We start from the raw sequence: 12,379 nt of genomic DNA on the forward strand, positions 1-12,379 counted from the left end.
ATTCTTATCCCATGTACTGATATTCCTTTTGCATCTTTCTTCATTTTATCCATTGCTATTTCTAAATGTGTGATGAAAATGCTTGGTGGTATTGGATCCCCTGTCTAGTACCTCTACTTGTTCAAAACCATTTCCCTAATCATCACCTATTATAACTGCTCAACTGCATTCTTATAAACATCTTTAAATATAGTTATTAGTTTTCTATCAATTCCATAGGATTCTAGCACTGCTAATGTCCTTTTCTGGTCAATACTGTTAAAGGCCTTCTGAAAATCAAAGCCTAAGCACCCCCCCCCCCTTCCAGCAATATCCTATGCCATCCACAGGTTGACATATTGCTCTCAGAGATTGCTATAATGATGTCTGCTACATGAGAGATGATTGCATCTTACAAAAAAATGCAAAAGTAGTGCTACTAATAAAGACACTACAGTTATCATCAATAGATAATTTAAAAAATCAAAGTAGTAGAATTAAAAAGACAATAAATAGTAATAAACTCAGCTGAGTTGGATAAGAGAAATGACTATACCATGATATTACTATTTTACAATTTGTACATCATCATTTGATAGGTAGAGTTATATTACATAAACTGGAGCAAATGGGGATGAGCATGCAGTTAGTGATATTGTTAAGAGGGTAGCTTATGGACAGATACCACAGAGTAGTATATGGTAGAGCAGAATTAAAGAGAAGGCAAGTGACCAGTAGTGTTCTGCATGGATTTGTACTTGAGCTGCTGCTATGCAGTTTGTATATTAATGATACTTGGAAATGATGTGAGGGGGAAATCCAGTTATTTGCAATGATGCTACACTGGAAAAGCAACAGTTGAGGTGATGTAGAGATCCTGCAGGATAATCTAAATAAGACTTGTAGTTTGGATAAAAGATAATGGCTGTTTGGACTCAACATATAAAAGTGTACCTTTGACATGTTGAATTGACTTACACTCTTTGGAATAAAATAAAAAAAAAAAACCTACAGTCTGTGTTACTGACAGATGGTATTGCACTGCAAAAAATTGATAAGGCTAGGGATCTTTCTCATAATAGTGAATAGTTAAAGTTAAGAGGGCATATTGCAAAAGGGGACAAAATATCTCAAGGATCACTTCAATATAAAGACACACACACACACACACACACACACACACACACACACACACACACACACACACACACACACACATACACACACACACACACACACTGACTAGCATGGATAAGAAACTTTTTATTCGTCTTTATAAGGCTTTAACATCTGCACTACTGCACACAGCTTGTATCACCTAGGAGGTTTCTTGGGAATGTGTAAATGATAAAGAAGATTCACAGGTAAGTGATCAATGGTAAATGGTTAGTGGAGTCCTCCCTCTGAGGACTGATTGAAGGTTTGTTGGTTACAAAGTGTAGCTAATATGTAGAAAAGAGAAGATATGACAGAGACACATCAGTTACTAAAGGATTTATAGAATAGGTAGCATATGCTAAAGAAGTTTTCAGATACATAATTTTAAAGCACCCTTACACAAATGCCAGGTATGATCTCTTGAAAATTGTGTAATACATAGTTAGAAAAGGTGTATAGAACTAGGTTTTTTGCTTAAAGAGTTGTAAATGACGTAATATGTTGTTAAATGCAGTTGTAAATGCTTTGTTAGGAGAGATAATGACAGGCATTTTGTCAATAAGTGTGGCCTGCCATAATGAGTTTTTGGACTCTATGGAGATGTTAGTGTAATAATAACAAAAATAATATTTAAAGGAAACCAATTTTTCAAATTTCAGAATATAATTTCTAATAAAAAGCTTTATTTAAAACTTAGCAATGATATTTAAATTAATGAATCTGTGTTTATTAATAAAAAAAATTGTTGTTATTATTAATTTTCAGGCATAGGAATGAGTGATATATATTTTTATGATAGATATGGCCTTCATTACCCTTTTTTTCATCTTGCAGCCTCTGTAATAGCTTCTGGCATGTTTCTACATCAGATGGCAAATAATCATCAGTAAAGCTGGAATGAGCTCTGTCCATCCTTTCAGAGAACTGAAATAACAAAGTTAAGAAGTAACAAAAATTACTGCACATTTCATGAGTTTGGAGAATTTTCTTTAAACAGCAATATAACAAAATTTCAGCAAATATAAATGTAGCCTGAAATTTGTTCAATGATAATACATAAAATGACAATTTTGAATTACAATTAAAGAAATTTTACCTGAAGAATTTTATTTTTAATCAAAGTAAAAGTAACAAATTAGAATAAATGTTATAAAATATAAAAAGGTCTTATTCTCCAGCAGACATGCAATATAAGTTTACAAGTTTACCAACCTTTCATGAATAGAGTCCATATTGATGTATATAATAGTTTTATATGACTAATTAACCAAGAGAAACACACACACACACACACACACACACACACACACACACACACACACACACACACACACACACACACACACACACACACACACACACACAAAACAGAATAAACTCAATTGAATTATTCCGGTTTTGTGACTACATGTTTATTAAAAAACTGTTTTTTAAAACTAAACAAGTACTAAAAAACAAACCCGACAAGTTTTGTTAGTCGTGAGATTAACAACTTCAGTGATAAAGAGAACTAAAAGTTTAAAATACAAACAAGAAATTATGAAAATTAGTTAATTTGTTGGTATTATGAACATAAAGAAAGTTCGTTAAAAAACTGAATAGCAGATCTATACAACCGTTAATGCATGTTAGCTGAAAACAATGCTATTTGATGTCACGATCTACGGTTCACTTTCACTCTATCTGAGGTCTGAAACTGGGTAAATTTTTAATAAATGCTGACCAAACTTGATTTAAAATCAAACCCTGATTTTTGTTGCATTGCATAGGAATTTTAATCATATTTGCTGCCTCTTTGAATTTTCTTGTGAAACAGTTTCTATCAATGTAGGACATGTTTGTTCTGTCCCAGAGTACATCATGACCAGTAGAAGCTGTGTGAAATGCCAAGCCAGACTTATGTTCTCTCTTTTTTTTTTGTACGTCCTTTTGATGTTTGCTCATGTGGATTTCTCCCAATCTCCCCGTCTGGCCTACGTAACAGATGCCACAGGAACAGTGAATATTATAAACCCCTGGTTTTTTTCATTGGGTGATGTGGAGGTTTCGCAGGATAAAGAGATTGTGATATTTTTTCAAGTGGAAGGAAAGTCACTTTTATATTATACGTGTAGAGAACTTTGGCTAATTTATCTGTTACATTCTTGATATAAGGAAGGATGACTGCGTTCTTGAAGACTTGTTTATTTAAGTTTCTTGTAGGTGCTGTATTGAGAATTTTCTTAATTGTCTTAGTTTTGAAACCATTCATTGTAGGATCTGTGTTAAGTATTGTATTTCTTCTTTGTGCTTTTCTTCTGTACTGGGGATGCTGTATGCTTTATCCTGTATGCTTTATTGGGGGGGGGAGTGAGGTAGCATGAAATGAAGGAATCTTTCTGTGTTTGTTGGTTTTCTATAAATGGAGAACGATAATCTGTTTTTTCTTACATTTATTTCTATAAAAAACTTCCTTTCCTAGACATCCTTATAGAAATAAATGAAAGAAAAAACAGATTATCGTTCTCCATTTATAGAAAACCAACAAACACAGGAAGATTCCTTCATGCTACCTCACACCACCACCACCCCAAACAAAAACCTTAAGGAATAAAGCATACAGCATCCCCAGTACAGAAGAAAAGCAGAAAGAAGAAATACGATACTTAACACAGATTCTACACCTGGATGGTAACAAAACTAAGACAATTAAGAAAATTCTCAATACAGCACCTACAAGAAACTTAAATAAACAAGATTTCAAGAATGCAGTTACCCTTCCTTATATCAAGAATGTAACAGATAAATTAGCCAAACTTCTCTGATCGGACCACACTTAGACCATTGTTCTCAGATCTGGTCCCCAGGATTTGAAGGGGTTAAATTAACTGTGGAAAGGGTACAAAGGCGGATAACAAAGATGGTGTTGGGACTGTACAATGTTAGTTATGAGGATCGGCTGAGGGAATGTGGCTTGTTTTGGTTTAGGCTTGTTTTGGTTTCACTAAAAGAAGCAAGGATTGTAGTTTGATTAGAAGTGTTAATATTGTTTGCATTTTATACCTCTTGAGAATTTTCCCTAAATTCATTGTAATTGACTGATGTATGGGAAACAGAGACATATCTTTTTATTTCATCATTATCAAAATTCTGGTTAGAGTTCTTTTCTCATAGCCATTCTTCTGGAATCTGGCCAAAAGAAATTTGAGTTCTTTGGTTATTTCTTCATCATCAATAATGAGAATGCAGGCTTGAGCTCCTAATATGATCCCTAATTCTTGGGATCAATAATGGTGGGAATAAGCATGTAAATATCTGTTAGTGTGGATTAGTTTCCTGCATACTGCAATCTTCAACTTGTTCAAAGACCAAGAAAATTTGGTGCCCAGAAAGGAACTGTTGGTTTCTAACTCTGCTAGGAATTTTATTTTCAGAAAAGTCTCTCTTTCTTGAATTTGCTGTGGTGGAGCATGGTGGTTTTCTTCCATGATACTCTGTGGGTGGTGTCCAAAACATGGTCAGCCAAGTCTGAATGGCCATAGTTATGTTTGCATATGTAAGACTTGTGTTCATCCAGGCAGATGGATGCTGATCTGCCTGTCTGTCCAAAGTACGCCAGCTTACTGGAACAGGGTACTTTGTAAACTCCAAGCAGCGAGAGAGGAGGGAGTTGATCTTTCGTAGACCAGATAAGGGTAGCAAGTTTGTGGTAGGGCTTATATGCTGTGTGTAGGTTGTACTTTTTTAGTATCTTGGCTATTTTATCAGATGTGCCACGGATGTAGGGTATGGTGATGACATTTTTAAAATCTTGTTGACGAGAAGGATGGGGAATGGGGGAGGAACTGATTATTTTTTTGATACTGTGTTCGCTGTAGCCATTGGAGAGGAAAGTGTTGTGTATGTGGTTAAGCTCAGTAGTAAGGGCGGTTCCACTGGAACAAAGATTGTGGGCTCTCTTAGTAAGAGTTTTGATGCCATATTGTTGTGAGGGGTGGTGGGGGGAGAGTTTGTGACTGTATCTGCCTGTGTGTGTGTGTGGGTTTTCTGTATACAATGAAGGCAAGTGTATCATTGGGAAACACTCATCACCAGAGGTCCCACCTTACATTCCAGGCCACCTACTACCGCCCTTAGAGGGCGCTCCACCTAGATAGGACTTTAGTGTCACCCACGTGGTTGGGCTTAGTATTGTTAGATTTGTGTGTGCATGTTACATTAATTGTTTTTGTAATCCCCGTAGATGTCCTAGTGACTAGGACAAAATATAGGAAGTATTAAATTCTATTTTAATTCTTTTTGAGTGTTGTAAAATATCCATTAAGCCTCCAACATGATGTCCTCACAGCACTTAAGCCTCTACACACGAACACCTTGTGTTGACTATCCCAATTTCAGAACATGGGGAATGCATTCAGCAGACCACAATATATATCATGCCTTGTATTGAAAACATTCATCACTGGTTATTCATCATCTGCTCTGGCAATGCATTCCACCCAATCACTTGCCATACAAACATCTACTTTTCATTTCATTACTCCCATGACCCTTGTATGGTTTTGATCTTTTGTTGTCCCACAACTTATTACTCTATGCATTATTTCCCATATATTCATATATTTTATTTATTCTCCCATTCACTTACTTTGAGAATGCCTGCACACTCCACTCACCTGCATCCCCCCCTCCCCCAAGCATCTAGTTCCCCTGACTGTACATTTCTGAACTCTTATTAAACAACTTTCCAAAATTAAGCTCCAAATCCATTCAAATGCAAACGATCAACCTTATATAAGTTCTTTAGTCCATTTGCCTGCATAACCTACAATTGACTAGTTTGAAATCATAGCCCTTCTACCAATGATCACAAATGAGTCAAAGCCAGAAGCCTATAGCTTGCCTCTATCATGCTGTGGCAGCAGACACAATCTTTACTCTCTCTCTCTCTCTCTCTTCTTATTGGCTTATACTAATAACTCCTTTATGTCTTCTTGTGTCTGGGAAACATGATTTCCTCGTGCATCCCTCTTATTCATAATCTTGTTCGTATCCATTTGCTTCCACCACTTTACTTCTGACAACCATCCAGCAAACATTCTTACTATTGGCATTTGCTTTCAAAACACTTCCTATACAAGTGATCACCAGTCTCGCACTCCTAAAGAAATCAAACCCTCCCAAGTGGGGAAATGAAACTTGGTCACCCTGATGAAAGTTGGGGATACTAATTAATATACCACCAAGGAAATTTAATATTTTAAAATTTTCTCAAATATAAATAAAATATAAATATACAAATAATTATTAGACCTACTACTTTATATGAAGCAGAAAGCTGGTGCATAACAGACAAAATCGCCAGAAATAAAATTCTTTGAGAAGTCTTTGGACATGAAGGAGATTATGCAACAGGAACATAATTCCCTCTACTAACTAATTGAAAAAATAGTTTACAGACTGAGATTGTTTGGACATGGAAATAATGCGTTGGTAAGGAAAGAACAGCTAGTATTCAAGATGAGATATGACAGAAGGCAATGAAGAGAGGATAATATCTGAAAAGACTGGAAGAGCACAGGACAGAAAAGAGTAGAAGATGATATTTGCTATAGAAACATAATAAACTAGAAGTAGTAGTAGTCGATATGAAAACCAAATTAACTTGACATCTTGGTATATTGGTTTTCCTCTAACTTCTGAACAGGAAGGGCTAGTCTCACAAGAATCTAGGAGTGAATCAAATATTTTTATACAGAGAACAGCTCCCATGTTCTCAGAGTGGCTACTACCTCATGTTTATTCTCGTAGACAAGCTTATACGTTGGTTATGCATTACTAAATAACTTAAGGAATTGACAATGTATTTAAGAATATAAATTAAATTAAATTAAACTTCATTAAAGTTTAATTTAATTTATATTCTTAAATACTTTGTCAATTCATTAAGTTATTTAGTAACCTCATGTTTATGTTATTTGTTTTCTATTTTTGTGTTAACTTGTATGTATAGTGATAGAAACAATTAGTCACCTAACAATTCATTAAAAGACCAATTATATAATTCAACAATATTATTAATATATGGTACAGAAACTTTTTTAACATAAAGAAGTTTGCAAATAATAGTTCTTACCTCTCTAGCTCTAGTGTGAAATGCAACAGCCTGTTCTAAGATCTGACGCCTCTGTTCTAATTGAGCATTAAGATCCTTCCATGCTATACCAAGGTTTTCAGCCATAGCTGAATAAACTTCTGCTCGTGGTTTCTGATTGGAAATAAGTTCATCAGCTTGACGTAATAATTCTTCTACTGGACTTTGTTTTGTCTAGAAAAAAAAAATTTGCTAGAAATAAGATCATGAAAGACATTTGAAATCAATAATTAGTAGTTATTGAAATAGTTGTAGAAAGTACTTTTCACTTGGGTATAAATTAAATTAAAGATGCCAAGAAATTATATTCTTGTTTAATCCTTGCTTACACTTGGATAAAAGATTAAACAAGAATATAATTTCTTGACACCTTCAATTTAAAGAATTTAATTTCTTGGGAACTTTAATTTAATTTTTTGAGATGGCTTCACAACCTTTGCAATATGTACTCTGAACTTCAAATTTTATCTATAATCACCCCAAAAGATCCCTTACTTCCTCCACTTCTTCCCATCTTTCCAGCTTATTCAAACCTTTTTGAGGAGCCAAAACATCAGCACTATTACTAATAACCCTCCTGAACTTCACATGATTTGCAAACAACTCTTACCAATCCCAATTCACTAACCTGATATCCAAACCCATATGGTTCAACTTGTCATGTGGCACCCTGTCAAATACTTTTGCAAAATCCAGAAAGAAAAAAAAAAGTATATGTCTTATCCTCATCCACTGCTGTTGTTACTCTGCTGTAAAAGGTAACAAGATGAGCAAAACAAGAGTGCCCCTTAACAAATCCATACTGGCCTTCATAAATAATATTGTACTCATCTGCCCAATTCTGTATACAGATTCTTACCAATTCCCCCCAGAAGAAATATAAACAGGCCTAGAGTTTGATACCTCTATTCTCCACCTCCATGCAATGCCACTATCTTAACCTCCTCCTCCACTCTCCAGGAACTTGTCCCAATGCAAGACTTTCATTAAACAGCCAAGTTAATGACACAGTCAGTTCTACAACACATTCTCCTAAAATACATGATGAAAGCCCATGTTGTCTCCTTGCCATACAGACATTTAGTGTATTCATTCATATCATTTAGTACATCCTGTTCATTCACTTCTAACAGCTCTCGTCTCTCTAAGAATAAAGCCTGTTGTACTGGGATGGACCATTTTATTAAAGTAATCATTAAATAGCTCAACTATATCATATGCATTTGTTGCCTGAGTCCCATCTCCATTCAGCAAAGTAATCCATCTGCAATTAATTTTCCTCCTACTTGACACATAGCAAAATGCCATTTGGTACAGTGTACAAATAAGAATATATGTTATATATGAACTAAATAAAATCTAGGAACACCTCTTCAAGCAATCCTACACAAACCGAGTCAAAAAATTTTGATCTTTTCAGTTTTGTCATAAGGAAATGTTAATGCACTTCTGATATTTTATTCTTACCTGAAGCTTTTCTAATACTAGCTCATGCTGCTGAAAGAGTTCTGTTGCTGCTTCTAATGTATCACCAATATCTGTCATTGCAGGATGCATTTCTTGTATTTTGAGCTGTAACCATTCTTTACTCTAAGAAATGTGAAGTATTAAAATTAATATTTCATTTTTAAATGAATAAAAAAAGAGAAAAACTTGTGAGAACAAATTCTAATTATTTTGAACAACCTTTACTTAAAATTTTTCTACTTGAGATAGAATTTAAAAGGGAAAGAAACAAACTTTTTTAAAATGATTATAAATTTAAATTACACATAAATGCATTTAAGCATTAAACGTTTATACAAAATGCAAATTACAGTTTACAAGCAATTATACTATTGGTTTTGTCCTTTTATATGAAATTATGTCATTGCCATGCTTTTTTTTGGATACTGAAAACAGCTGAGTTTACTATAAGTTTTCCTAAATATCCATTACAAATGAGAGTATTTCTTTTATCATCATCATCATCATCATCATCAAGATGCTGTCCATCCATGAGAGAAAATTAACACCCAACCCAGTTTTGTTCATAGAGAGACAATCATTAATCTGCAATTGTATAATCAGTGGTATAGCACACAGGCCTGCGATGTAGGCAGGTCCCAGAAGAGAAAGAAGAGAAAAGAGGAGAAAACCAAAAATTTCAACAGCATGTTGAAATTTGATCCAGGAATGAGCTGTTGTGTTTATATACAAATACTAGAAGTGTAAGAAACAAGGCAGACGAAATGGCTACACTAATTGAGTCTGTTCACCCAAAAATTGTTGGAATAAGTGAGACATGGTTAGATGAGGACAACATCTTGACAGGAATAGAGATGGAAGGAAATGATGTGTTTCATGAGGATAGAAGAGGTAAAAAGGGAGGGGGGAGTGCTATTGATGATAGAGAAAGAGTTATGTCCATACAAAGTACAGATGCAAGAGGGAAATAGTGCCAGTGGTTTGAGACAGTATGGTGTGAGATAGAGGTGAATGGATTCAAATACTTCGGTGGATGTTGTTATACACCAAGGAATGCGGATGGTGGTGATAATGAAATGTATAATCAAATTAGCCAATTAAATAAGAAAAGGGTGATCATTATGGGCAAATTTAATTATGGCAATATAGACTGGAATGATGAGATAGCAACTGGAAGTAAAGAAAATCGGTTTCTTGAGTTTTTGAGGGATAACTACCTCAGACAGTATGTAAGAGAGGGCACACGAGGATTGAATGTCTTGGATTTGGTCATCTCATAAGAAGACGTAATTATAAATGAAGTGTCAAATCACCCACCAATTGGTAAGAGTGACAATGAGGTGATTACCTGGGTGGTTGCCAGCAGTGTGAGGATATCTGTAAGAAAAGGGTATATGTGGAACTATAAGAGGGGGGGGGGGTGATTATGAAGAGCTCAGGAGACAGCTTGAAGTTGTAGCATGGGATGAGGAGTTACCTAGAAAAGAAATCAATGCAGCTTTTTTGGGGGGGGGGGTTCAAAAACTATCTAGTAGATGCAATGTCTAAATGTATTCCAAGGGTGAGAAGGTTTAATAAGGTAGGTGTGAAATGGATGAATAAAGAGATTAAGCATGCAATACAGAGAAAAAGGGCATTGTGGAGGCTGCATAAGGGTAGTGGAAATAACCAATTCCATGAGGACTACAAAGACCAGGCAAGGCAGGTGACTTCGTTGGTGAGGGTAGCTAAAGAGAGGTATGAACAGCAGTTAGCTAATGAAGCCAAAAAGAATCCTAAGGAGTTCTTTCGATATGTAGCCAGCAAAAGAAAGAATGATTATGGAAGGATTGACTGGAGAAAATGGTATAAAGACAGATGTTGCAGAAGGTGTGGTGGAGATACTTAATGAGCAGTTCATAAAGGTCTTTCAATCGTGAATGTGACTTCATGGAGAGATTGAGAGCAGTTGATGATGGGAAGAGAGACTGACAGTATGTAAAAAGACTGACTGTAAGTGAACAAGAATATGGGGAGCTGAGCAAACTAGCAAAGTAAGATGTAAATAAGGCTCTGGGACTTGATAGTATATCACCACATATTCCGAAGGAATGTGTCAGGGAGTTGACGCTGGCCTTGACATATTTTTTTAATATGAGTCTTGCACTCGAACAAGTTCCTAAGGAGTGGAAGGTGGGCAAGATTGTGCCACTTCATAAAGGAGGTGATTGAACTATAGGCCTATCTGTATGTCAGGTGTTGTAATTAAGTTGTTGGAGAAGCTTGTGAGAACTAGGATCCAGAATTGGGTTGACAATAATGGTATTATCTTTGATGGACAGCATGGATTTGCTAAAGGGAGGTCATGATTTAGTACTCTACTTACTTATTACAATAAGGTGACTGCTTCCATGGATAGAGGAGAAGGATACATAGTAATATACTTAGATTTTGCAAAGGCTTTTGATAGATTACTGCACGATAAGTTGATAGTCAAACTGGAGTGGATGGAGTTGAATATTAGATTGGGGCAATGGATTGGAGACTGGCTATCTGATAGGTATGAACAAGTTGTGTATGGGGGGGGAGCGATATCCAGGAAATGGAAAGTTACTAATGGTGTGCCTCAGGAGTCTGTTTTAGGACCATTGCTGTTTAACTTGTATATTAATTATATTGGTGAAGATTTGGATGGAGTTGTTTTTTATGCAAAGTTGGGATGAACCATGAAGAATGTAGAGGATGTTGTGGCTTTACAAGATTTGAATAAATTGAGTGATTGGGCACGGGAATGGGGATGTGAGTTCGATGTTGCAAAATATTTTAAATTTTGGAAAATTTTTTAAATATTTTAAAAATATTTAAAATATTTTAAAAATCTCCCATTTTATTAAAATAAAATGGAACATAAAATGAGAACAAATTTTAAAATGGGAAAATTTTAAAATTTTTCCAAATTTTAAAATTTTCCAATTTTAAAATTTGAAAAACAAAAATGGGATGCAGAATTTATGCTTGGTGAGGATATATTGTCGGAGGTGGAGGAAATAAGAGATCTGAGGGCGATAGTGGAAAAGGATCTGAAATATAGGGGACACATAGCCAAAATTGTGAAGACAGCACAAAGGCTTCTGGGAATGATGCAGAGGACACTGACTTGTAGGAGTGGGATGATTCTTATTCCATTGTATAAGGCTTTGATTAGGCCACACATGGACTATTGTTCCCAGATTTGGTCACCGGGTTTTCAGAAGGATGAAGAAATGTCGGAAAGGGTCCAAAGGAGACTGACTAAAGTAGTTTCTGACCTCTGGAATGTCGAGTATGAGGAATGATTGAGAAGATGCAACTTATAGAGTCTAGTGAACAGGGGAAAGGGGGGGAGATATGATAGAGACCTACAAGTTTGGAAGGGGTTGTTATAGGATCAATGCTGGAAAGGTTCTACAGAAAATAGTGGGAGATCAGGGGAGAACCAGAGGTCATCCCTGGAAGCTGTATAAAGAGGGTGTGAGTAGGGAAGTGAGAAGCAGGTTTTTTTCATGCAGAGTTGCAAATGATTGGAATGCCTTGCCTGAGAGTATGGTGTCTGTAGAGATTTTGAGTGTGTTTTGATGAGCTGTGTGTTTGATAAAACGACCTCCTAGATGAGTCTTTGACTCC

The 12,379-nt window shown here is 35.6% G+C and overlaps 1 protein-coding gene across 3 annotated transcripts in view; it reads right to left on the reverse strand.

The window, feature by feature from the left end:
* Positions 1-12,379, reverse strand: part of LOC150104992 (uncharacterized) — a 768,027-nt gene that overhangs the window by 646,900 nt on the left and 108,748 nt on the right. For all 3 annotated transcript variants that reach the window (XM_090395452.1, XM_090395451.1, XM_090395453.1), the window contains exons 2-4: positions 8,738-8,860; positions 7,253-7,444; positions 1,953-2,061 (exon numbers count right to left, since the gene is read on the reverse strand). In XM_090395452.1, the coding sequence (XP_090251578.1) occupies positions 1,953-2,061; positions 7,253-7,444; positions 8,738-8,860 (424 nt within the window). The remainder of the gene's footprint in view (positions 1-1,952; positions 2,062-7,252; positions 7,445-8,737; positions 8,861-12,379) is intronic.

The sequence above is a fragment of the Typopeltis vanoorti genome, chromosome 7 (genome assembly GCF_054136105.1).
Source record: "Typopeltis vanoorti isolate ZY-2024b chromosome 7, IOZ_Tvanoo_1.0, whole genome shotgun sequence".
NCBI lineage: Eukaryota > Metazoa > Arthropoda > Arachnida > Uropygi > Thelyphonidae > Typopeltis > Typopeltis vanoorti.